This window comes from Anolis sagrei, chromosome 4, assembly GCF_037176765.1.
Source record: "Anolis sagrei isolate rAnoSag1 chromosome 4, rAnoSag1.mat, whole genome shotgun sequence".
Lineage (NCBI taxonomy): Eukaryota > Metazoa > Chordata > Lepidosauria > Squamata > Dactyloidae > Anolis > Anolis sagrei.
In genome coordinates this window covers 189,315,760-189,342,693 of record NC_090024.1, presented here as the reverse complement: position 1 = coordinate 189,342,693, position 26,934 = coordinate 189,315,760, and the positions used below count along the sequence as shown (strand labels likewise).

General features: G+C 39.9%; 1 protein-coding gene across 2 annotated transcripts in view; it reads left to right on the top strand.

Moving 5' to 3' along the window:
• The first annotated feature begins 4,466 nt into the window (after positions 1–4,466).
• The window catches only part of ILRUN (inflammation and lipid regulator with UBA-like and NBR1-like domains), a 46,695-nt gene continuing 24,227 nt past the window's right edge, over positions 4,467–26,934 (top strand). The window contains exon 1 of one of the 2 annotated variants that reach the window (XM_060773110.2): positions 4,467–4,829. In XM_060773110.2, the coding sequence (XP_060629093.1) occupies positions 4,672–4,829 (158 nt within the window). In that variant the 5' untranslated portion in view covers positions 4,467–4,671. The remainder of the gene's footprint in view (positions 4,830–26,934) is intronic. The other variant, XM_060773111.2, reaches the window with a different exon arrangement.

Sequence of the window (26,934 nt, the reverse complement as noted above, 5' to 3'; positions counted from 1 at the left end):
GCTGATATCCAAGGAGGATGGCCCGGAGATGTCATTGCCTTGGTCCTTTCATTGCTGGCTGCTACTTCCATTTGCGTTTTGTCAGATGGTGCAATACCAGCTAAACAGTGTAACAGTGGTGTGGGGCATAGATATCCTGTGATAATGTGGCATGTCTCATTAGGAGTCACATCTACTGTTTTAGCATGGTGAGATGTTTTCCACACTAGGCATGCGAATTCAGCAGTAGAGTAGCCAAGCACAAAGGCAGATGCCTTCACTGTGTGTGGTTGTGATCCACAGGTTGTGCCAGTCAGCTTTCATATGATGTTATTTCTAGCACCCACTTTTTGCTTGATATTCAGATCAGAGCACGGTCCAGAGTGACTCCCAGCTATTTTGGTGTGCTGCAATGCTCCAGTGGGATTCCTTCCCAGGTAATCCTTAGAGCTCGAGATGGTTTTCTGGTCTAGATCTTATGATACTATCACTCTTCTAATCTGAATTTGGGATATAGTCAACAACGCATCTGCATGGGTCTTCAACAGTTCAAAATATTGAGAAAGTGTTTCATATGAAGTCCTCATCTTCAGAATACTTGAATTTATTACAAATTTTTGAATAATTGGTTATGTTTGTATAAACAGCTTATTCCCTGCTGAAAACCCACAGGTCTCACAGTCATTCCTTAACACGCTTGAAGGGACATGCATTTAAATAGTGAAATATATTATTGTACATGTTATATATATGGATATTTACCAGTAATATCGTTCTGGTCAAAGTGTAATACAATTAATTTGTGTAATTAAAAATAATAGCTTACTTCGTAAGAATGTTTATTTGGAAAGAGTTACCTGTCTTCAGCCATGTAATTGCTCTTATTATTTGATAGATTAAAATTTGCAGGTATGAGTCAGTTTCATTGTAATAACATGACTGATAAACAACAGTCAGTGTTATTTATTATATCTCAAGATATCACTTGTATTAAATATGTGAACTTCTACATTGGCCAGGACAATACATGTGTTTTCAATACTTATCTAAAATTGTAGATATTTGTACTTTGATTTAAATACTTTTTAAAATGTTGCTCATATAAATATATATGGCCATGATCTCCAATGGAGTAAAACTGCATTAGTTCTTCTTCTTTTTTTTAAAGAGATGTATAGTTGCTTTGCCTTTAGGCATTGTGTAAACTGGCCCTTCAAGCAAAACAAGATTGTTGCTGGTGACCAGTTTCGTGAGATTCTAATCAGAACTCTCCATCTTGCTTAATCGAAACAAGGAAAGGTACAATTTTACACACACTTGGGAAATGAAAACTGAACTAATTGAGGCTCATTCCTGAATAAACATGTATAGTATAGTATAGCAGGTGTGTATGTGTGTGTATATATAGGGTACACATTTTTCAATCACATAGCTATGGATCATATTTTATTTAACCATCGGTGTTTAATCAAAACACTGCTGATGTAAGAATTAAACATTTTATAAATGCTTCCTCTCCAATGTGTGAATTATTAACTAAATTTCTGTCTGGAATTTTAGACAAAATGTTATTTTTAAAATTGCTTTAGAAAGGATAGGAAAAGCCAGACTAAACCAAATACACACAAATTTTAGTTCTAATATGTCAAGTCAACAATTCTATGTATAAAGGTAAAGGCCTCCCCTGACATTAAGTCTAGTTGTGTCCAACTTGGGGTGGTGCTGCTCATCTCCATCTCTGGCATTGTCTATAGACACCTCCAAGGTTGTGTGGCCAGCAAGACTGCATAGAGCCCCATTACCTTCCCGCCATGGCAGTACCTCTTGATCTCACATGTTTTTGAACTGCTAGGATGGCAGAAGCTGGGCCTAGCAGTGGGAGCTCACCCTGCTCCCTTAATTTGAACCACCAATCTATTGGTCAGCAAGTTCAGCTCAGCGGTTTAACCTGCTGCACCACTGGGGGCTCCGATTCTATGTATATTCTCATGCAAACAAAATACAAAATCACCAAATCTGGGTGCTCAGGTCTCATTATATACAATAGCATGGTACAATATTGCCCCTTAAATGACAAAATTAAGGTTTGGAATTTGAATATATATTTAAAATATTTTCAAGCTCTTTGAGGATTAGTGGGGTATGTTGATGCGGAATCTGCAAGTGAGGGGGGCACTACCCTGCAGGACATTTATTTGTTCCTAGTAGAGAAATGATTGGTTCCAAGCCAATCAACAAGAGTGCAGAAGTGGTTTGAGTGTTAGGGAAGGCTAGAATGGAGGGAAAGAAAGGGGAAAGGTAGGAGGGGATAGAATCATAGAATTGGAAAAGACCTCGTGGGCCATCCAGTCCAACCCCCTGCCAAGAAGCAGGATGGGAAGAAAGGGAAATAATTGATGAGAAAGGAAAGAGGGGGAAGGTGTGTGAGTGAAAGGGAAGAAAGGAGAAAGAAGGTGTATGAGGGAAAGCGGAGGAAGGAAAAAGCGAGCTGCTAAGGAAATGAACACTGGGGGATCAGAATCCTCTGCCCACCAGGCCCAACTGACAAAGCTGATTAGTACTGGGGAAAATCATCCCATGCCCACCCCCAATCCAAAATGACTGGAACAAAAAGAATAAATTTTCCAAGGTCTGGTTTAAAGAGCTACTTGCATATATACCCTGTGTTGCCTCTTGGCCCTTCCACACAGCCCTTTATCCCAGAATAATGATAATGTGGGATTTTTCTGCCTTGATATTCTGGGATATAGGGCTGTGTGGAAGGGCTTTAGATCATTTTCCTTCTATTGCATGGTTTTTAATATCTTTGGCCTGACGAAGAAACTGATGATGCATCAAAAGAAACGGATGAAGCATGATGTGTTTTGATTTTGCCATGGCTTCAATATTTCCGGATTTTTGTGTTATTTTGCCAAATGGCCGACACAACAGACTGAGAATAAGTTTCCAACCTGCAAAGTTAGTTGGGCCTTATCTAAACTGCCATCTAAAGAAGTTTGAAACCACATTATATGGTTATTATATTTGTTATTCATTCGTTCAGTCGTTTCCGACTCTTCGTGACTTCATGGACCAGTCCACGCCAGAGCTCCCTGTCGGTTGTCACCACCCCCAGCTCCTTCAAGGTCAATCTAGTCACTTCAAGGATACCATCCATCCATCTTGCCCTTGTTCGGCCACTCTTCCTTTTTCCTTCCATTTTCCCCAGCATCATTGTCTTCTCTAAGCTTTCCTTTCTTCTCATGATATGGCCAAAGTACTTCATCTTGGCCTCTACTATTCTTCCCTCCAGTGAGCAGTCAGGCTTTATTTCTTGAAATATGGACTGGTTGGATCTTCTCGCTGTCCAAGGCACTCTCAGCACTTTCCTCCAGCACCACAGTTCAAAAGCATCTATCTTCCTTTGCTCAGCCTTCCCTATGGTCCAGCTCTCACATCCGTAGGTGACTACGGGGAATACCATTGCTTTAACTATCGGATTTTTGTTACTCTTCACTATTTTATCAAGATTGCTCATTGCTCTCCTCCCAAGAAGTAAGCGTCTCCTGATTTCCTGGCTTCAGTCTTTATCTGCAGTAATCTTTGCACCTAGAAATACAAAGTCTGTCACAACCTCCACGTTTTCTCCCTCTATTTCATTTTTGTTGCCATAATCTTGGTTTTTTTGATGTTTAGCTGCAACCCAGCTTTTGCGCTTTCTTCCTTCACCTTGATTCGAAGGCTCCTCAGCTCCTCCTCGCTTTTGGCCATCAGAGCGGTGTCAGCTGCATATCTAAAGTTGTTAATGTTTCTTCCAGCAATTTTCACCGTAGCCTTGCATTCGTCAAGCCCTGCACATCGCATGATGTGTTCTGCATACAAGTTGAATAGGTTGGGGGAGAGGATACAACCCTGCCGTACACCTTTCCCAATCTTGAACCAGTCTGTTGTTCCGTGGTCAGTTCTGACTGTTGCTACATGGTCCTTATACAGATTCCTCAGGAGAGAGATAAGGTGGCTTGGTATGTCCACAATTTATTATGATCCACACAGTCAACGGCTTTAGAAAAGTCAATAAAACAGAAATAGATGGTTATTATATAGACTCATATAAACTAAACTGCATTATATGAGTCTACAGCAGGTCTGGGGCAAACTTGAGCCCTCCAGGTGTTTCGGACTCCAACTCCCAGCATTCCTAACAGACTCAGGCCCTTTTCTTTTCCCCTTCAGACTCTTAAGATTGGATTGGGGGGGGGGGGGTGATTTTCCACAGTACTAATCACTTAGTTCTTAGTCACTGGCTTGCAGAGGATTCTGGGAACCGTATGCAAATTAACCCTTCCCAGCTCTGTCCACTCGTAGGCCTTCTATTTGTAAACAATCCTCCTCCTCCTCGCCCTCGCCCTCCTCCTCCTCCCTTGCGCGTTGCCTGCTGCTGCATTGTGTGTGGGACTCCTGCGGTGTGACGTCACCACGTCTGTGACGCCGCGCTGCGTGCTGGCGCCGGCGACGTCGTCGGCGTGCCTGACGTGATCCCCGCTCGCCCGCCCGCTTGCCCGCCTGCCCGCCCGCTGCCTGGCTTCCCCTCCCCCGCGGAGCTGTGAGGCAACGGCGGCCGTGGCGGCTGAGGGGCACCGCGGGGCCTAGCGGAAGAGGCCGGGCTGGCGCGGGCGGAGAGGCGCCGGTCCTACCGCCGCCGCTGCTGCTGCCATGGAGGGGATGGACGTGGACTTGGACGCGGAGCTGATGCAGAAGTTCAGCTGCCTGGGCACCACCGACAAGGACGTGCTCATCGGGGAGTTCCAGCGCCTGCTCGGCTTCCAGCTCAGCCCCGCCGGATGCGCCTTCTTCCTGGACATGACGAACTGGTACAAGGCCCGGGAGGAAGGGAGCGGGAGGGGAGGGCAAGGAGGGGAGAGGGCGCCTCCGGAAGGCAGGCCAGGCCCGGCCGGAGCCCCTCGGCCTCGGAGGAGGCTTGGCCAACGAGCCTGGAGGGAATGGCTGCCTGCCCCTTTAAGGCGGATCGGTTCCCGTCAGGTGTAAACAAGGCTCAGTGTGACGCGGCTCCTGCGCTGCAGGAAAGGAAGAGTGGCGCGAGGGCCGCCCAGATGTCGGCTGCGGGCGCCTGTTTTCCTTCACTATTACCTGCGGGGGAGGCGTCAGGGTCAGGCCTCCCCTCAGGCCCAGAGCCCGGCTCTTCCCTCCCCCTCAGTCCCTCCCGCATGCTTTTGTGTTCTCTCACCTTGTGGCTTTCTTTCTGGTTGTTTTGCTGCTTCAACTTTTCCCCTTTCCGCCCGAGAAGTTTTAATGTGACCCCCCAGGTGTAGAATCATAGAGTTGGAAGAGATCTCGTGCGCCACTCAGTCCAACCCCCTGCCAAGAAGTAGGGAAATCGCATTCAAAGCACACACACCCCCCCCCCCCCCCCGACAGATAGCCATCCAGCCTCTGTTTAAAAGCCTCCAAAAAAGGAGCCTCCACCACACTCTGGGGCAAAGAGTTCCACTGCTGAACAGCTCTCACAGTCAGGAAGTTCTTCTTAATGTTCAGGTGCATTCTCCTTTCCGTTTGTTTGTTTGTTTGCCATATTTATACCCAGCCTTTCTCTACCCCAGCAGGGGAACTCAAGGCGTCTTACAATGGCACATATACAATGCCTCAAAACAACGAATTCGCACGAATTAGACATGATTAAAATACATTCAAAGTTAAAAACACGCCACCCAGAGTTCAAAGTCTAAGGCAGGAGTCCTCAAACTTTTTAAACAGAGGGCCAGGTCACAGTCCCTCAACCTGTTGGAGGGCCGGATTATAATGTGAAGAAAGCATGAACGAATTCCTATGCACACTGCACATGTCTTATTTGTAGTGCTAAAGCACTTTAAAACAATACAATACATAAGTCAAAGAACAATTCTAACAAATATAAACCTATTCGTATTTCAATGGGAAGTATGGGACTGCTTTTGGCTGATGAGATAGGATTTTTGTTGTTGTATGCTTTCAAGTTGTTTCAGACTTAGGTTGGTCCTGAGCGAGGGCCGGGTAAATGACCTTGGAGGACCATATCCGGCTCCCGGGTCTTAGTTTGAGGACACCTGGTCTAAGGCCATTCCAAGGTCAAATTGAACATAATTCTATATTCAGAATACTGCAATTCCCTGATTTTCAAAAGCCTGCTACCACAGCCAGGTTTTGACTCTCTTCCGGAAAACTAGTAGGGAGGGGGCTGATCTGATGTTGCTATGGAGGAAGTTCCACAACTATGGGGCCACCACTGAAAATGCCTTATTATTATTATTATTATTATTATTATTATTATCTACATTTCTATACCGCTTTTCTCACCCCTGGGGGGGCTCAAAGTGGTTTACAACATAATAAATAGCAAATTCAATGCCTATCTCTCGTCCCCACCAGCCATACTTGTAAGGCAGGTGGGACCGAGACCAGGGCCTCCCCAGATGATCTTAGTCTCCGAGCTGGTTCGTAGGGGAAGATATGTTCGGACAGGTAGCCTGGGCCAGAATTGTTTGAAGCCATTATTCCATTTCCTAGTCTCCAGGGCAGCTGAAAAAAAGCCTGTTCCCTCCTCCCTATGACTTCCCCTTACATTTATACATGGCTATTATGTCTCCTCACAGCCTTCTCTTCTGCAGCCTAAACATTCCCAGCTTTTTAAGCCGTTTGTTCTCCAGACCTTTGCTCATTTTAGTCAACCTTCTCTGGATACATTCCAGCTTAGAGTCAACATCCCCTTTAAATTGTAGTGCTCAGAATTGGATACAGTATTCCAGGTGTGGTCTGACCAAGGCACAGTAGAGGGGTGCATGATTTCCCTAGATCTAGACCAGGCATGGGCAAACTAGGAGGTGTTTTAAGGAGCTCTGATATCTCTGCTGTTTTTAGTCTACTGAGGCACAACAGTTCATTGTTTTGATTGGATAGAGAATGCAAAAGTGTCACTATCTCACTTCCCCACGTGAACAATTTTGGAATTCTAAATAAGGGATGCTCAACCTGTAAGAACAGAAGATGCCTTCACAGAGGCTGGATCTACACTGACCATATCATGAAGTTCAAACGTCATTTATAGACCACCAAGTACATTCTGCTTTGCATGTTCTCAACAAAGTGTTCAAAACTCCTTACAAAAGGCATGTGAAACCTTGTTTGACTAGAGACTACTGCTCCTTAAACTGTGAGACCTGGCTCCACGTGGTTACTCCTTGGCTCAACATTAGGGTCACGAAAAATCACTACCTATTTACACAGATCTGTTAGCAACAAGGTGCAGGGCTTACTGTGGATTCTGCAGCAAATTCTTCATCTGTACTCCACAAAAAGGAAATCCAGCCTGTTTGGCAAGACTTGCAAATGCGGCTTTATTATAAGTAAATATTTGATTTTGATGCCTGTTTCATATACTTATGTACTTTTAAAGGTTGTTAACCTTTAAAGCCCTGAATGGTTTGGCTCCAGACTACCAGACCACTTGCCTCTCCTCATATGACCCTGCCCAGACACTATGTTCATCAGGGGAGACCCTCCTCTCATTCCCACCCCTGTCCCAAACCCTGCTGGTGGGGATGAAAGAGGGCTTTCTCTGCAGTTGCCCCCTGCCTCTGGAACTCTCTCCTGAAGGAGATTAGAATGCCCTTAGTGCTCCCCTCTTTCAGTAATCAGCTAAAAACTTACCTAGGCTTCCAGGCATATGGAGAGCTGAATGTCTGAAGATCTGGCTTTACCAAACAAGGAATTGTCTGTGTCTATAAATATGACTTATAACGCTGGATATGATTTTTTAATCTGTGGGTCTGGCTTTTAACTTTGTTTTTTACTGTTGCTGTGGAATATGTTTTATTAGTCTTTTATTATGTTTTGGTTATGATTTAATGTTCATACTATTTTAATTTATTGTGTATTTTGTGGTATTGAAAGGTTGCCTTTTATGTTTTAAGCCACCCCAAGTCCTCATGGAGAGATGGGATGGCATATAAAAAAAGTTTGATTGATTGATTGATTAAGCCAATTGGGGTTTTGGCCTGCATAAATAGGAGTATAGTGTCTAGACCAGGCATGGGCAAACTTCGGCCGACTAGGTGTTTTGGACTTCAACTCCCACAATTTCTAACAGCCGGCTGGTGGTGTGGTGTAGGGCATGTTTTCAGTAGATGGTCTGTTCCTTTTTCCCCAGTTGGGCTCTACTTTGTGTATAGTTTTCCCAGGTTTTTTTTTTCAGATATCCACTTTAACTAAAACCACAAATCTGTCAGATATTATATTCTGTACTTTTGGTGAAGCATTGGAGTTCAAACTGCTTAGATGAAAAGTGTATTTTGGCCACAATTCAGCTATACCAGGAAATTAGTTGTGTTTACTTCTAACTTAATATCAGTATTGACAATTAGAAAGTCAATGTAATAGTATATACTATATGGTACAGTACATAATTTGTTTTTTCTTTGATTTTGAGGTCAGTTTTACATTCTGTCTTTTACTAAGCCTCTTACATTAACTTGTATGAGTTTCTACCAATAGAAATAAGAGATATGTATTGTTCAAATCAAGAAGTGAATTTTAATCTTATACAAAGCACATGTAGTTCAAATTGTGTGTAGATCATGTGAAAAAGGTTCCTTTAGAATGAAAGCAATTATGCCAGACAAAAACCTTTACTCTTGACATCTATTTTTGTATATGGGGTGATTTATTAGCATACAGTTATATACCAATGATCTGGAGTTGTACATTTCAGGTAATGGTTTATCACCTCTTCTACTTTTGTATTAACTGTGCCATAGTAACTTGTCTAAGATCCACCCAATCAGCCTTAGGACCTCATGGAGATCTGAAGCTGTCTTTCTTATAGCTATTCACATTACTCCACCACTCTTACAATTGATTCTCCTTAAAATCATGCTTTATAATATCCCACATCATCCAGAAAGCTAGAGTTATCTGTCGTATGTACCTCCAGTGACAACCACTGTTTTGCTGTTGTGTCATGCCTGAGAAAACCAATATTGTGTGTTAGATCACTGTTGTGTTTCAGTATACAAACAGTCCCCAAGTTACAAACATCCGACTTACATATGACTCCTCTATTTACAAACAGGGGTGGCAGCGCTAGGTGGGCCCAGGAGTTAAGAGTATCAGCCTCAGCGTGTGCTAGCCTTTTGCAGTATTTGAAAATGTTTAAGCATTTACATTCACTGGTAAAAATAAATGATATGTTAAGAGAAACATCTGTCCAAGTTGCATTTAAAGTAGTTCACCATGCTTTTTAAAAAAAAATTGTTTAGTATGTTGTGGGGGTTAGAGCCACTGTGAGATTTTTTACTGCTTTTTAATCTCATTTCCTGTCCGTTAGTGAGAGGAAATCTACCCCTAAGAAGGAAAATTTACTTTTGTAAAAGATGTCATGGGGAAAAGATAACTCTACTGAAGCTTTATCACCAGTCTTGTTTTCAAAAACCAATTGTCACAGGGACAGAAAACATGGTGAAATCTTCTAAATGATTACAAACAGCAAAAGAAATGTTGCAGGGGTGTTAACCCATCCTTTTACTATCCAAAACTTTTTTTCCTGGAGTTACATTTAGGAAATGTACCTGTTCCAATTTATATACAAATTCATCTTATGAACAAACCTACAGAGAACCTATCTTGTTCGCAATCCGGGGACATCCTGTATTTGTTGTTGTTCCGACTCTTCATGACCTCATGGACCAGCCCATGCCAGAGCTCCCTGTCGGCCGTGGCCACCCCCAACTCCTTCAAGGTCAAGCCAGTCACTTCAAGGATACCATCACAGTATTTATGGTCCAACTCTCGCATTCATAGGTTGCTACGGGGAATACCACTGTTTTAACTATGTGGATATTTGTGGCCAGTATAATGTCTCTACTCTTCATTATGTTATTTATTTAGGAAGCTACATGGGTCATATGCATATGGACATCTAAATATTGGATAAATATTTCAAATAAGTTATACAAAAATAGACTGTACAAAATCAATGAAAGGAGATGAAATTTGGCTTATTGTATATTTATTGTGGAGTCCAAAATAGGTTAGGTTCAATTTTCCACCATCATTTCATCATGGAAACACAAGGAACTCCTGTGAAGAAACCATTGGATACCAAACTAAGAAACATCAAGACTACTTTGATGAAAATGATAACGAGATTCAACAGTTAATTGATAAGGAAAGGAAAGCTTTTCAAATATGGAAGAGAGACTCTGCTCTGCTAAGGAAAATATTTACACCAGTGCAAAAGCTGAGGTCCAAAGAAGGAGCAGAGAAATCAATAACTCAAGAACATCTGTTTTACAAAAAGACACAAGAATTGCAACACCTTGCAGATGTCCATGATTCACGGGGATTTTTTAATGCCACAAAGATCATCTATGGCCCAAAAAACATGGCATATCCCCTATATGCTCATCAGATGGAACCAAACTTCTAGGATAAAAAATCAATTGCACTATGTTGGAAAGAGCATTATCACAACCTCCTTAACTGCAGCTCCAATGTGGGCGAAGAGGTTCTCTTACAAATCCCACAACAACAAACCAGGGAAGAGCTTGCAGCACTGTTAAGTTTGGATGTACTCAGCAAATCTATCAACTCATTAAGAAAACAAAAATGCCAGTAGACCTGATGGGATCCCTGCTGAAATCTTTAAAGAGGGTGGACCTGAGCTGACACAACTCCACCAGCTCATTGAAAAAGTGTGGGTGACCGAGAAAATCCCAGCAGACTTGAAAGATGCCACCGTCATCACCCTTTTCAAAAAAAAAAAGGGGGGGGGGGAAGAACAGACTGGAAACTATTGAGGTATCTCTCTTCTAATGTCTTCTGGGAAAATTCTCACAAGAATCCTTGCAAACTGCCTTCTACCTATTTAAGAAGACATCCTCCCAGAATCCCAGAATGGCTTTTGCCCCTCCAGAGGAACAGTAGATATTTATTTATTTATTTATTTATTTATTTATTTGTATGCGGCCCTTCTCAATCCCAAAGGGGACTCAGGGCAGTTTGCAGTCTTGGCAACAATTCAATGGCATTGATAAAAAAGTATAAAACATCAAAATTGACACTCTCCTGATAAGCACATCACATAATATAACATCACATATCACCCAAAGACGTAGATATAATCTGTAAACAGTCCTGGGTCATTGCCCTTTACAGAGAGTTTGAGGATCGAGACATTTGTAGGGGGACAAATATGCTTGTTTATAAAACCATTCTGTTATACACCTTCGAAACGTGGACTGTGTGCAGATATCACACTCCTGCAATGATTACATCACATTTGCCTCCGTAAAATCCTACAAATCTCTTGGGAAGACAGAAGGACAAATGTCAGTGTAATGGAAGAAGTAAAGACCAACAGCATTGAAATGATGATCCTCTACCAACAAGTTTGCTAGAGTGGCCACGTTGTCCCAATGCCTGATCTTAAACTGCCATGAAACAAAAGGTCCTCAAAGCAGTTGTTATACTCCCAACTCAAGAATGGAAAACGGAATGTTGGTGGACAGGAAAAGAGATTTAAAGATGGGCTTAAAGCCAACCTTAGAAACTGTGACATAGATACCAAGAACTAGGACGCTCTGGCCCTTGAGCGTTCTAACTGGAGGTAAGCTGTGACCAACACTGCTTTGGAATTCGAAGAGGCATGAATGAAGAAACATGTCAAGAGGAAGGCATGTCAAGCCAACCTTGACTTGGACCACTTGCTACCTGGAAATCGATGTCCTCACTATGGGAGAACATGCGGATCAAGAATAGGTCTCTACAATCACCTGTGAACCCACTGCCAAGACTTGGAAGACAATCATACTCACACACGAGTGATCGCCAATGTTGATGATGTTAAGGAATTCCTTTACATGGAGTAATTATGTCATAATTTCAACATGTACTGTGACCCCTTTTTGTTGGCTGTTGGATGGTTAAGTCTATACATCTGTACAAGGAAAATAAAAGAATTTTATTGTACAGATTGTCTAATCATCAGTGTGTAAGAGATGTTTTTGGAGTTATCATTCTTTATAACACTTATTCAAGAAGATGTATTGTGTTTGTGTCAGGATTGAGGAATCCATGGCTCTCTAGTTGTAATTATATTCCATCATCGTGAGTCAAAATATCAAATGGCCAGAAATTATGGAAATTGTAGTCCTATGACAGATGGAGGGACCATAGATCTCCCATGATTTATGTGTATGAACGGGTTACTAATTAATGTGACCTAATATCCTATCCTTACTGTATCTTTCTCTCTTCCCTCCTCCCCATTTTTAGTGAGTAGAATTGTAGAATATAAGTCTATCCAGTTCCAGCATAACATGAGAGCTTCTCTCTCATGTATTTCCAGTGATATGAGGTAAAAGTTCACATGAGTTTATACGATGTATCCTCATGTCATGGATTTCATTCCTCCAGTAGAATAGAATATTGCTAGGATGGGAAGATGCTGTGTGTGTTGTGACTTCATTGCATTTAAACTTGAAATTTGGTTATAGTAGTTAAGGAAGAAGGATTCATGATGCAGTTTTTTTCCAACAGCTGCTGGTTAAATGCCCCAGGAGAAGAGATCTGATGTGGCAAGTTATGTGTTCACTACTGAAAGTAATAGTGAAAGAGACCCATTTGTGTGTTACCCTAGCCTGGCTTACTTTTTTTGCTCTACTATAGAAACATAGTGTTTGGATGCCTGATAATTGTCTTAAACTCTTCATAATTTTTCAAACAGGGCTAGGCAACTTTTCTAGGAAAGGGATCACCTGTGGCCTTGGTGGCTGCACAGACTGTCAAAAATATCCCTCTTTCAAATAAATCTTGGGAGTATCCTCATGTCTATTTATCTTTTTAAATAGTTTTAAAAATATTAAATCGTGCAGGAGGGGCAGTCAGATTATTTAAAGATGAATCACCATTCCCAGAACGTTCTAGGAGCACGAAGAAGAGGAGAGCCTTCTGGCGCGTATTTTCTCCCATTTTCTTCTAAACTGAAGTCTGATTGTGATTTGATAATGTTTTATTAGAAAATTATTTTACTTTTACCTTTTAAATTACATTATTCTCATCATTTTCAAAATGTCTGAAATTTAATTTTTAAGGGGGAAAGATTTCTAATTTATACAGTTTCTGTGCATAAATTGTGCATTTATACATAGAAACTGTATTTCTGTTATCAAATATGTTACTGTTTTTTGATAGCGGAAAATGTATTCATTTTTTTAAAAAGAAATTGCTGTGTCTGGAGATGAATATTTGAGTGATACACTTCAGATACACTTTAATGCTATGTTGTGAGAGGTACGTTCTGCAGTTCATGAAGTACTACGCTTAAGTGGTGCTGAGTGTGCATTCCATTGTGTTTCCCACCGATATTATGTAACCTGGAAAGCCTAATGGCTTTGAAAATAAGGCTAGCACCTTGCAGTTACATACTGGGATGAGTAAGCCGTCTTGCAACAATGCATTGTTCAGCATTTTCCTTGTTCTTAAATATTACGTTTGAACAAGTCATGGCATGTTCTAGTACTTTATTACTGTGGAAATTGCCACCTATCTGGTTTTAAACTGGCCTAACTGGGTGGGCGAGGATGCTTCTTTCTTTTAGGCAATGTTTTTATCACTAATTCTAAGAAAATAGTCACTGGACAGATTGCAACTTACGGTTTGTGAAGTGAATAGGTTTATGTTTATATATAAAGGGGATTTTTTTTCTTTTAAGATACAGCAACCCTATAGTACTGATTATATTATTAAATAAACTAGACTGCAGTAGTTACAAAAGGTGGCATATACCAATTCAGTTACCACAAGACTCATAGGTTTGTGACCCGGCTGTAACCATACTGTACATGTTGCTTTGTTCAAAGTAGTTCAGAGTTGAGAATGGTCATATAGTTAGGAAAACCTTTATTTTCAAACTATTATAAGGTAAAAGTCTGAATATCCAACCTTATTCCCCTTGCAAATCTTCTGTTCCTTTCTGCATAAGGAAATATGTGGTGTAATGCCCACTGATTTCAGTGGAAGTTACTTCTGGATAAGTTGATATAGTATGGCATCTATAACCGTTTTTATGCTTCGTCTTGGCTAAATAAATCTAGAGATGTAGGATTCAGTAAACATTTGGGGGTAAATGTAAAGAAGAACTGCATGTATCTACTTTCCATATCATTCATAATGTAAAGTGAAATTGTACTATTATGTATAATTTTAATTTTAAATTTCAAAAATATAAAATATTTATACAGATAGAAATATGAATACTCTATCTAAAGATTATTATTATGCACTCATAATCTTAAAGACCACAAACAATAAAAGTCCTCTGTATACCCTCATCATGAATATGGCAACATGCTCTAGGTAGAGAAATGTGTCTTCTATCTGAGTGTGTATATGTCAGTAGTATGCACAGGAATTATCTAATTCCATTGAATGTCTTATATGCAGCCATTCATGTTATACTGTTTCTGTCATTTTGAGTTGATAATACTTCATTTTATAAGTCATTTCACTTATTCCAGTGTATAAAACAATTCATTTGCATGTTTTATCTCCCCAAAGGTTTCAATTTTTCCACTGGACAAAGCTGAAGAAATGATCTTAGAAAGAAATTGAATTTTCACTCTAATTTGTTTTGTGTTTCCTCACCTCTTATGCCTTCATATATCTAGAGAAGATACTTGAAAGTTAGCCAAAGTATGGTTGGAAACCAAGTTGTGATAACAGTATATTTTTAACCTGTGAGTTGTATTGATTTTGGTACCTAGCAAATATAGTAGAGTTCCCAAATGTAGAATTTAATTTTATATGTTTAAACACGTAAAAAGTTTTCTAGAGAACCAGGAAACCTCATTAACAGTATGTGCTGTTGCTTGGAGTCTCTAATGAGAAAGGAAACATCACTCAAAATAAAGGTACTCTCCATGGATCCTGATACTGATTTTTTTCTGTGAACCTGGTAGACCTCTACGATCTACTGGGGAGGGCCTACTGTTTGTTTAACCAACTCAAGTGTGTTTGATGGGAAAACAGGAGAGGGCCTTTTTGGTGGCTGCTCCCAGACTGTGAAACTCCATCCCAAGAGAGACCAGGATGGCCCCATCCCTGCTGGCCTTTCACAGACAGGTTAAGACCTTCTTCAGCCAGCAGGCATTTGGACAAGGATAAGGCTTTGGGGAGGTTGTGGGAGGGACTGGGGATGGGGAAAGACTGAGTTTAAAAAGCTATTTTAAGTGTATTGTTTTTTTATCTTTTGTTTTGCTGTTTTTAAAGTGTGGGATTGTTAGCAGCCTTGTTTTGCTGTTTTTAAAATGTGGGATTGTTAGCAGCCTTGAGTCCCCACAGGGAGAAAGGCAGGGTATAGATAAAGTTATTATTAGTACTTCTTATTGAGTATTTCCCCTCTCTTACTAGTCATGCACTTTAGGATGGCCTTCTGGTCCCCAGGAGGAGTTGAGGACATAGAAAAGTATGTGAAGGAGAAGGGGATGGGAAGGGCAATTGCACTAATGTCTTTTATCTTGATCAAAACTTTAGATTCATCCCCATAAGAAACTACCATTTTGCGTATTGTGCATTCACTGAAACACCATCAGGCTGGCTAAAAATTACGGAGTTGGAAGAGACTGCAAGCACCATGCAGCCCAGCTCCCTGCCATTAAAGAGCACTCCTGATAGTCATCTAGCTTCTGATTGAATTTTTCCGGTGAAGGGAGACTCTACCAAAGTATGAGGCAGCTCATTCCACTGTCAAACAGCTCTTACTGCCTTTAAGGTTTTTCCTAATATAAAGCGCGAAATGAAACCCTACAGGATGTTATAGTGTAATTATCAACACAGTCAAGTAGAGCTATTGCCTCTGGAAGGAATGGCAAGAGGGTGAAGTTCACATGTGTAGCAGTAATAAATAAAATTGTGTATTTTATAGTATTAAAAATACTGATTTTTTTCATGGAGCTAATTTGATTTTTGGAGCCTATAAAATGGAGGGATTGTAGTTTGTATGTTTTTATATATATGAATTTGCTTTTTCTTCTTGGTCTCCATTCCTTGTACTGTACCTGAGCAGAATAGCAGTTAAAATGCTCTGGAGCTGATAGCTGTCAAATGCCCCAGTCCAGCAAGTGACCCAGGGTCCAGGTGGTTGGAGTGTCAGAGCTGTCAAGGAGTTCATTCCGTTTAGATTAGTTACGAGGTATCCAATAGGATAAAGAAAGAAGCAAAATGGTGGTTGTCAGCTGGTCCAGCAAGACAGTAGTCCTGATAAAGCAAGAAAAGAAGTAAAATTGTCATTAATAATAAACAGTCCAAGGTTAGGAAGACAAACTCAAAACACAAACTCTCTCTGTCAAGAAGGAGAGTTGAAAACAACAAAGCTTCTGGAGAATAATTAGGAGATCTATAGCTAACTAGTGTCTTCTGCTTAATAAGAGTTGGAATCAAGGCAATCTCTCTTTCTGTCTCTTAGATGCTTAATGGATTATGGTACTGGGTCTCCAGCATCTACAATCTCTAGTTTGGGAGTAGGAAACACACACTCACACTGCCCACCTGGAACTCAATGACACCATCATTACCAAGAGTTGCAGATTCCTTGTATTCTGCCTCCTACTTTTTGTCGACAACTCTAGAGGATGAGTTCTGATAATAGCCTTGACAGGAGCTTCACTCTTCCTCTACTGCACAAGCGCCAACCTTTTAAAACTATTCTTTCCACACTTTTTATTTTTCTGCCTCATAATGCACATCATTCAAAAACATACTCTTCTTCACTAGTTGACTAGCTTCCTCTTTAATCTTTCCCTTTCTAAACAATTTTCTTACTTCTATTTCTCTGCCCCCCACTTCTTTTTGTTTTCACTATACTTTCAAAAGAAATATTTCTCTTAGTATCTTGTTTGCAATAATCTTTAATCTGCTGCTGTTTCATTGCCCAGCTCACTTATTAGGAAAAATCTCTTATAGTCTCAGATCAAGTAGATTTTTGCAGGCCTTTAATTTGTCCTTGGCTTTAGTCTGCAGTCATTCCTCCAGCTTCAGGAGACCTTGGTGTCAATTTCAGACTTCCTATCTACTTTCTTCTCAGTACAGGCTATAGGGCAAGGGAACAGGTTTCAGCAAAATATGAAATCATTTAGCATATGGCTACATGAATTTCTTAGATTTCCTTGTTCTCCACCATCTGTGGAATGTCAATAAGGGACCTGCAGCAACTCAATGGTGAGGGTCATGGGATAGACCTTGGTTATTGTGGAAAAGAATACCGAGCTCTGCAATGACTTTTTAAAAAGAAGGCATATAAAGGACTTACCATAGCTTGTTCCATTAACAAGATATCAGCCACAGAGTGGTATGTAAAAGAGAAAGTGAAAGATAAAGAAGGTGCATTTGCAGAAGATGGGGAAGGAAAAAAGGAAAGAAAGGCAAGAACACAGAGGAGTGGAAGGAGGATCTGGGGATAGTAAATAGGTAGGAGTGGCAGAGGTGAACAGATAACAGAAGAGAGAAAAATGAATACAGGTACAACATGGGAAAAACAAAGAAAAGTAGGAAAAAGAAGAAAAATAAAAAACAGGGAGGGAGAGAGGTTAAAGGGGGGTAGAGGAAAGAGTAGGACAGGATGAGAATAGAAGGGTAGAAAAGTGACAATGAAAGGGAGAGAGTTGTTGGTATTGGAGAAGAAGGAAATGATACTGGCTTGGGGAGTAAAAAGGTGAGTTTTATAACTGGGAAGGACAGAAAGGGTGGAACATAAGTGGAGAAAAACAAGACCATCAGGAGACCTTGTGAGATGTAGTGAGTTGATGAAGATTAGGACTCTTGGAAATCAGAATTTGAATCCCACTCAACCATAGAGCTATCCTGAGTGACCTTGGAGAGTAGAAAGACAGACTTTATAAAAGGGATGGGGTATGCAGAGAAGAATTAATAGTGGGTTGTAGGGAAGAGGAAAACTATTTCAATGAATCTATTACACCAGCGTGAATGATTTTAGCAGTGCTAGTAGTAGTAGTAGTAGTAGTAGTTCAGGTTTGTCTATAACTTCACCATTGTATATAATGGGATTTGAGCATCACCATATTTTGAAATCCACGGAGGTCCTGGAACCAAACTAACCAATACCAAGGGACCATTGCATTGCTGTGTTTCCTTCCTGCTGGCATTACGACTTCTCTGATCACGTCTTACCTGAAACATAGTAGGTCACATGACTTTTATGATGTCATTGTTATGCATTTGATTTACTGTGTTTATATTAGAGTATGGAATGTTTTAGTGAATGCTAAATGAATGAGGGGATTTTATGTGAAGCTAGTGAATGACGCTTGGGGGTTCAGTTTCAGTGGTAAATTATGTTAGCTTTGTGTTTTGAGTAGAGTGCAGTTAGATATGAATTTGTGTTTGATTATGGATGAATTATTTTTATGCACCTTGTTTTTTGCAGTCCAAAAGGCTTGCAAAAATGCTGTATTATCTAAAAGCTTGGATTCAGACTTGAATATAGAGGGATAGTATCTGTTGAAGATAAAAGTTGCATCAATCCTCAGGGACTTCAGAATGTCCCCAAAGACTGTGCCACACAAGTGGGGACCAAGAAAATCCCTCGCTTTTTGTACTTGTAGTGAACACCATGGAAGTTGGTGGGTTGGAGGGCAGAATCCCCATATTTGACCGCAGTAGTAGGAATGCCTCAGAGTTCTCATAATTGGTGGGAAAGATTAAGTTTAAATCCCACAATTTGTGGGATAAGGATTGGAAACCCCACATTTTGTGGCAACAGCTGTGGGATAAAAGATAGAAACCCTACAGTTGGTTGCAACAGCAGGATTGCCTGAGAGAAAGCCTCAGAATTGAGGCAGCGATGGGGAAATGGGAAAATTCTTGAATGTGATGGAACAGTGGAATTCTCAGGGGAAACCACACAATCTCTTAGTCGTTTTTAGTGGTCATTCTGGTAATTAGCAATGGCAGTATTTGTTTCTGAGGTTTCACAATTAGGAAATATCTTATTTGTTTCTTTGGTTGCCAAGTGTCCTCTGCTGTTTGATTTTTTTTATCCCTCTGAGTTTTAGGTTAAGATTTCTGCTTATGTTTTCAATCATTTCCAAGTACCCTTGAGTATACTGAGAGATTTTGGCCCATGCCATCAGCCCTCTGCATTTCCTGGGGTTTGTGAAAGTGAGACGCTGCAAATTTTTAAATGCTATATTTTTACCAGAGAGAACCACTCTTTGGGAATCTTTAGGTCCTCCAATGTCTGGCAGAAGTTGACCATAGAGTAAAACTGGACCAAGGGCCCTTCCACACTGTCGTTATATCCCAGGATCTGATCCCAGATTATCTTCTTATCCCAGATTATCTGGCAGTGGAGATTCATATAATCTATTTAAAGCAGATAAGCTGGGATCAAATCCTGGGATATAACGACAGTGTAGAAGGTTCCCAAAAGATTCTTATTGAGAACATTTTAATCAAATCAAATTTTAAGTCAAACTTGCAAATGTATGTGTGTGTGTGGGGGGGGGGGGGGCTGTATATGACTGTGTATTTTTGTTTTATTACCCAGTTTGATATCTCAGTTAGTTATGGCTGTTGTGTCTTTTATGTCACTTGTGATTAATTCCGTTATTTCTTTTAATTGGTTTATTTCCTTCTGTTGAAGTCTAAGTTCACATTTTATTTGTTTGCTGTGCTGAAGTGTATAGCATGAGAGGTGGATAGTAGGAAAAGAAACTCTAAAAAGCAAAGCTTGGCTTTGCCATTTTATATAAAGCACAACATTTCACTATGCTACTGTATGTAATGGAAATTGAACTTCCACTGATTGTGGTATCCACAGTGTGTGTCCTGGAACCAAATCCCAGTGGCTATCAAGGGCTCACTGTATAGTTGTACTTTAACATCTACCATTTTCACTTTGTATTGCTTCATACACCATTCGTGGGTCACTGTTCAGTAAGTGAAATGATGTGTGCTTTGTAATTAGCAACATTGTTTCAAAAACAGTCCTTTCTGAATGCTGCATGACATTGATTTATAACATTAAGATTGTAAATGTACCCTAAAGGAAGTAAAAATATGTGTTGAACAAATAAACATAAGATGTGTTTCAGTTGTAAATTAAGATTTAAAATAGTCTCTCCTGTAGAAACAATGTTGAAGCACAGTAGTCTCCTTGAGAGGGAGGACTGTTTAATGAAAGTACAGAAGAGACTATGTCCAGGTATGGGGGCTTGTTTGGGAAAAGCACCGTCAAGAGCTATCCTGTGGACAAAGTTCATTGTCTACATACTCTTATATCCGGTAAATTTTAAATTGTGAATTTTAATCTGCAGGGTAGATTTTAATCTGTATTTTATCTGGTTGTATTTATTATATGTATTTTAATAATGGGTTGTTGTAAGTTTTTCAGGCTGTATGGCCATGTTCCAGAAGCATTCTCTCCTGACATTTCACCTGCATCTATGGCAGGTATCCTCAGATCTCACAACCTCTGAGGATGCCTTCCATAGATGTAGGCGAAATGTCAGGAGAGAATGTTTCTGAAACATAGCCATATAGCCCGGAAAACTTACAACCCAGTGATACTGGCCATGAAAACTTCGACAATATATTTTAATAATGTTTTGTTTTTTCCTGCTGTTTTAACCATGTTGTACTCCACCTCAAACCACAAGAAGAGGTGGGTAATAAATAAAATTATTATTATTATTATTATTATTATTATTATTATTATTATTATTACCTTGCTTTTATTATCGGTAGCAGTTTGGGTGGTGCCCAGAAATAAACAGGGATATAGAAGGATTTCAAGTTTAGATGCAAACCGGAATATCTAAGCCAACAATCATTGCCATGACATTGGGATTTTGTTTTGTTTTTGGTTAAATATTAAGTGATAGCAGCAGAAACATGTCCAAATATCCAAGTAAACCACAATTTTACAAACTTTATGTTGCAAATGTGACATGTGAGTTTTTCATTTTGAGATTTTTTTTTATTGCTATGACAAATAGAAATTGCTTCTCTTAAAATGAAAGGTTAGCAACTGCAGCAGACCTGGGGGATTCTCTTATGCATCTTGGAATTACATGGACTATTGAAAAACCCCACGGTATCTGGAAGTCTATTTCTCAATATTTTGTATTTTTTATATTAAGTGGTACAAGGAAGTCTTGCAATCTATTTAAAAGATAAATTATTGCATGTGGAGGCTTCAAGGAGTTGTAATTCACTGTCGTTTCAGTCAGGAAAAGGTTGTTCTTGAGATTTTGGAGATGCTAGGAATCACAAAAGCATCCTTGATGGAGCCACATGGACCTCAGGGGCATGTTTTGCTTACCTTTGCTTTATATGAAAACTGAGATATGTGAGAAGCCTGATACTGCATTTTACAGTGAGCATTGAGCTCCACAGTGTGGTCTAAACCCTTTATTTGCCTAGACCCTTTTTATATCAACAAAGTACTTTAAAAAATATCATAGAAGGACTGTCTTATGCAGTATCTTTGCTCCCCAAGTGTACAAAATAGCTGTAGGTTCCCAGGTGTCGGTCTACCTTCCTTGAATGTATTGTCGAAGGCTTTCATGGCCGGAATCACTCAGTTCTTGTGGGTATTTTCGGGCTATATGGCCATGTTCTAGAGGCATTTCTCCTGACGTTTCGCCTGCATCTATGGCAAGCATCCTCAGAGGTCTCCATAAAAACTCCATAAAAATCTCCATAAAAACTCCAACCATCACCCAAGTCAAAAAAGAAGCACCATCAAAGCCTTGGCAGACCGTGCAAAAAGAATCTGTGAACCCCACCTCCTCCAAGATGAACTGAACCACCTCAACTGGGCTCTACAGGCCAATGGATACTCCACCTCAGACATCAGAAGAGCTGCAAGACCAAGAACAAGCCACAAGAGTAAAGATGAAGATCCACCCAGAGGAAAAGTGTTCCTGCCATACATCAAGGGAACCACTGATCGCATAGGGAAGCTGATGAGGAAACACAACATACAAACAATCTACAAACCCACCAGGAAAATACAACAAATGCTACGTTCAGCAAAGGACAAGAGGGATCCTCTCACCTCTGCAGGAGTCTGCCGTATACCATGCAGCTGTGGACAAGTCTACATAGGGACCACCAAACGCAGGAACATGAAAGGCACTGCAGACTACTTCAACCAGAGAAGTCAGCCATAGCAGAGCACCTGATGAACCAACCTGGACACAGCATTTTATTTGAGAACACAAAAATGCTGGACCACTCTCACAACCACCATGTCAGACTACACAGAGAAGCCATTGAAATCCACAAACATGTGGACAATTTCAACAGAAAGGAAGAAACCATGAAAATGAACAAAATCTGGCTACCAGTATTAAAGAATTCTAAAATTAAAACAGCAGAGAGAAAAACAGGCAGGGACATCTAATCACCTTTCAAGAAGAGTTTGCTCCAGGCACTGTCAGCCCATTGTATGCTAATCAAGGTGGTCAGTTGAAAAGATTCACACCTAGCCCAACTCACAAAAGCCTTTTGTCTCACCCTGGTCATTCCACAGATATATAAACCCCTTTTTCCCAGCTCCAGCAGACCTCTGAGGATGCTTGCCATAGATGCAGGCGAAACGTCAGGAGAAATGCCTCTAGAACATGGCCATATAGCCCGAAAAAACCCACAAGAACTACCTTCCTTGAGTCGGTGGATGGCTTCATTCACCACTGAAAGAAGAAAGACAGCTGATTGGCTCCCAGTGAATGGCTGGAGAGGGCTGATTGGACTTGGGAGTCTGTCTGCCCTTGCACAGCCAGGGAAGAACAACTAGTTCACCAAACACCAGCACAGGTCTTTCTAAGTGCTCATAGGTTTTTAAAGCATTTTAATGCAATATTCAGGCATCAGAATTCCTATCTCCTACCAAGATAGAACACATGATAAAGTGAAACTTTACGGAAGTGGTTTATTGAGAGACAGAAGAAAAGTAGCACCATTAGGCTATATAAGAGAGTTTTGGGAAATGAGATGTTTGCATTATATGTGAAGTTTGTGTGTAGTTGTTATTAACTTTATACTTTCCCTTTCCATAGTGGTTTGCACTTTAAAACAAATACAATATAGCTAAAACATACAAAAAATCTAAATTAAAATAGAATTTAACTTTTCAGTGTACAAAACAATTTAAAACAAACACCTATAGAAGGATAAAAAACAGTTAAACACAAATACAGCATTTTCTGTTGTAAGCTGCCTTGAGTCTCAAACTGACAAAAGGGCAGGAAGCAATAAAATAAGCAAATAAAATACATTGAGTTCTAAAGGCTGCCAGAATTTAAAAAAAACTTTGCTTGCTGAACAACAAGGAAGGAATCATCCTGGCCACCCTAGTAAGAGAGTTTGAAGAGCCTTAAGGCAGCTACCAGGAAGACCTTATCTCATGTTTCCAGCAACTGTAAGAAACAGTCCCTTCTGAAGATTTTAGTGTCTGAGAAGGCTTATACAAGGAGTTATAATCTTCTAGAACAGTCTAGATGTAAACCTAAGCGGTTTATAGATCATAGCCAGACTTCTAATTTTGCCTGAAAACAGTCTAGCAGCCAGTAGAGCTACTGTTATAGTGCACGAATATGGTTCCTTACCCTGCCCCAGTAACACACTTGCTGCAGCTCTTTGTAACAGCTTAGTTTCTGAATTTTAAATGTAGCCCCGCGTAGAGTATGTTACAGTAATCCAAATAGAATAAAACTAGGGCACTTCATGGCTAGATCAGGCATGTCCAGGAGCAGAGCCAGTTGACTCAAATTTAAGGAGCAGCTACCCCAGGAACCTGGATGTCAGTTAGGTCCAGGAATAGAACCAAATTATAAACCTGTGTCTTCCAGGTTAGTTTAGCCCCATCTATGAGAAACAAAATCCTTATTTCCTGATGTGCCTTTTGACCAACCAGGAGCCCCTATGTCATATCTGGATTAAATTCAACTTGTTCCATTTCATTTAGTTCATTACTGCTGCCAGACACTGGTTTAGAATCAAAATAGTCTATTTGGAGTTAAGAGGAAAGGAGAAATATAGTTTAGTGTTGCCGTCATTGTATTAATACCAATTCCCAACACCCCCTTCCCCCCAGATAGCCTCTCCTAGTGGCTTCATATAGATGTTGAATAGTATGGCGAACAGAAAAAAGCCCTGAAGTACTTAAGTGACATTTTGCTCTGCTCTTGATGCCATTTTGAACAACACAAAGACGATCACCCACATATGTGTGATGATGGTTGAATACAAATACCCGGATGCCCCCCACCCACAGTTTCGCATTCTGTGATTTCAGTTACCAGGGATCAAACGCAATGTGTATTGGGGTGTGTCCTCCACAAATAAAAGGGAAATACTGTAATGTTTGTTCATATGAAGTCAATAAAATATTTTGGTTGCTTGGAGATGGAACTTTTAAAAAAAGATTGGGAACTATTAAAGAAGAAGGAAGGTAAGGTTTCTTATATGAATATTAGTCAAAAATAAAGTTAGGTAAGTAGTAATGAGGACGTGAGTGCTACTTTAGCATTTTTGTCTATGGTTTAGAGCAGTGGTTCCCAACCATTTTTTGACCAGGCCCCACTTGATCACGGACCACTTGACCAGGGACCACTTTGACCAGGGGACACTCTCCAACATTCGTACCAAAAGAGGCAGGGCTAGAGAGGAGCAGAAATAAAATAAATAAAATAAAATAAAGACAAAGAAGGTTCGCGGACTGGATTTTCATTCTCTTTTCATTCATTTTGAAGTACATGTGTTGAGTGAATGTATAAAAGATGCTTCTCATAAGATGTTATGCATAGATTAAGATAAACCAGTGAGAATGGAATATGTTGTAGTACTGGGAATTGCTTTGCAGTGTTTATAAGGTGTCATAATGTAGATATGTATACCTGTATTAATTTGTCCTTTTTCATAGCCAGTAATGTAGAATCATTGCTTTTACCTCCTATTGCTCTTAGCTCTTATATCACTGTTACTAATTCTAGTAGTGCTTGTGGTAGGTGACCGAGCTAGGGGGGGTTGGCTATTGATTTATGTATTTTAAATAGGTTCTAATGGTTTAACTATTCATTTTTAGATAACTCTAGGTTTAATTCTGTTTTAGTCTATAGGTTTTTAATTATATATTGTTTTTAACACGATTTGCTGCTTTGAGTCTCATTAAGAGAGAAAAAGCACATAAATAGTGTAGTTGTAATTTGTACGTTTTCATGGCCAATAATATGGAATTATTGCTTTTAGCACATATTTCATAATTACCAACCATGTCTAGTACTGCTTGTGGGAAGTGAGGGATGTTTTCATCATTCCCCAGGGTTTCATACATAAAGGTACAACTGTGCTTTTAAACAGTATAATGAAATAGTGTGCAATTTTGAAGTGAATGTTTACACTGATGTTTCATTTGACTGTAAGAAACTAAAGAAGAAACTAGCTGCTTAATGTGTTGCTCATTATTTAATCATACTGTGTCTTCAAATGTACTCACATCTCTTGCAAAGTCCCACTGTACAGGGTGAGCGTATCTCCTTTGAACTGTTCTGTTCCAAAGAGCACTTGCCCAGTTGAACTTCAGTCCAGCATTTGCTTTGTCATCCTGACTTCCCTGGTATCTCCAAACACACACATACACACACACAGGTAGTTTTAATACTGTCATTTTTGTTGTGAATGCTATATAATTTTTATCAACTTTTTACGGGGAAATTTACAAGTGAACTTAAGTTGTTTACTCATTTTGTCTTTAGCATATCTATTTTGAAAGTTTTAAAATAAATTAAGAGAATGAGATTGCAAGTTTGCTTTTCAGCTTGAATTGCTTTCAGTTAGACTTTAACTTGAACAGACTCTGAAACCATTCCAAGTGGCAAAGCTGGGTGATGAAATATGACACATGGAGGGAAAGAAAGCTGGCAGTGAGCCCTGATGCACAAATAGCCCTTTCCCCTTTGAAGCATATTTGCAGGATGGAAAATAAAAACACAGTGAGCTTTGGTGGTTTCTTTCAAGAATTGTTTTGAAGAATAAGTGCTTTTCCTGTATATATTGTGTGGCTGGATGGAATTCTATTAGCAGTTTTTCGCTCCATGGTGCATAAATGTATCTGAGGACTTCTGTCTTTTAATATGCTGTAGAAAGATGGCAGACGGTCAGTTGTAGGGAAGTGCTGCACAATAATTGAACAGCTGTCTTTTTTCTCAGTTTTGTCTTTGGTCAGAAATTAAGGGAATACTTTTCACTGAAACAGATGATTCTAGAAATTGGCTGGTTATAATTTATTTTTAAATTACATGACCACTGGATTATGTCAATCACATTTTTATATTGGTGGATTTATTTATCACACTTTTAGTTAGCCCAAGCCTCTCTGATAAATATAACAATAAGGTAGTGACATATAGAGCATTTGTCTTCATGTAATAATAATAATAATAATAATAATAATAATAATAATAATTTGTATTCCGCCCTATCTCCCCGAGGGGACTCAGGATGGATTTCTGCATACACAAACACAAAGGCAAACATTCAATGCCTAGAAACAACTAAACACAGATAAAGGTAAAGGCTTCCCCTTCCAGTTCTGAGTGGTGGTGTCTAGTGTGCTATCTGACGTGATGGAATGTGCTTCCATGTACTAGTTGACTAAATCAACAGCTTTATATACAGTACTGCCTCCTTCTCCTTGCCAGAAAAATTATGGTGCTGTGCAAAAGTTATAGTGAATCTCTGATTCCCAAGACATCTAATATGTGGTGATGTAGCTATTCTTGACTATGTGCAATCGATGTATTATCTCAGAGTTGAAAGTATCTATGCATAAGAAATGTTGTATGAGCTTTCCCAAATAGGAAAAGCTACACTACACGAATACCTTGTTTATAGAGCAATCCGTAA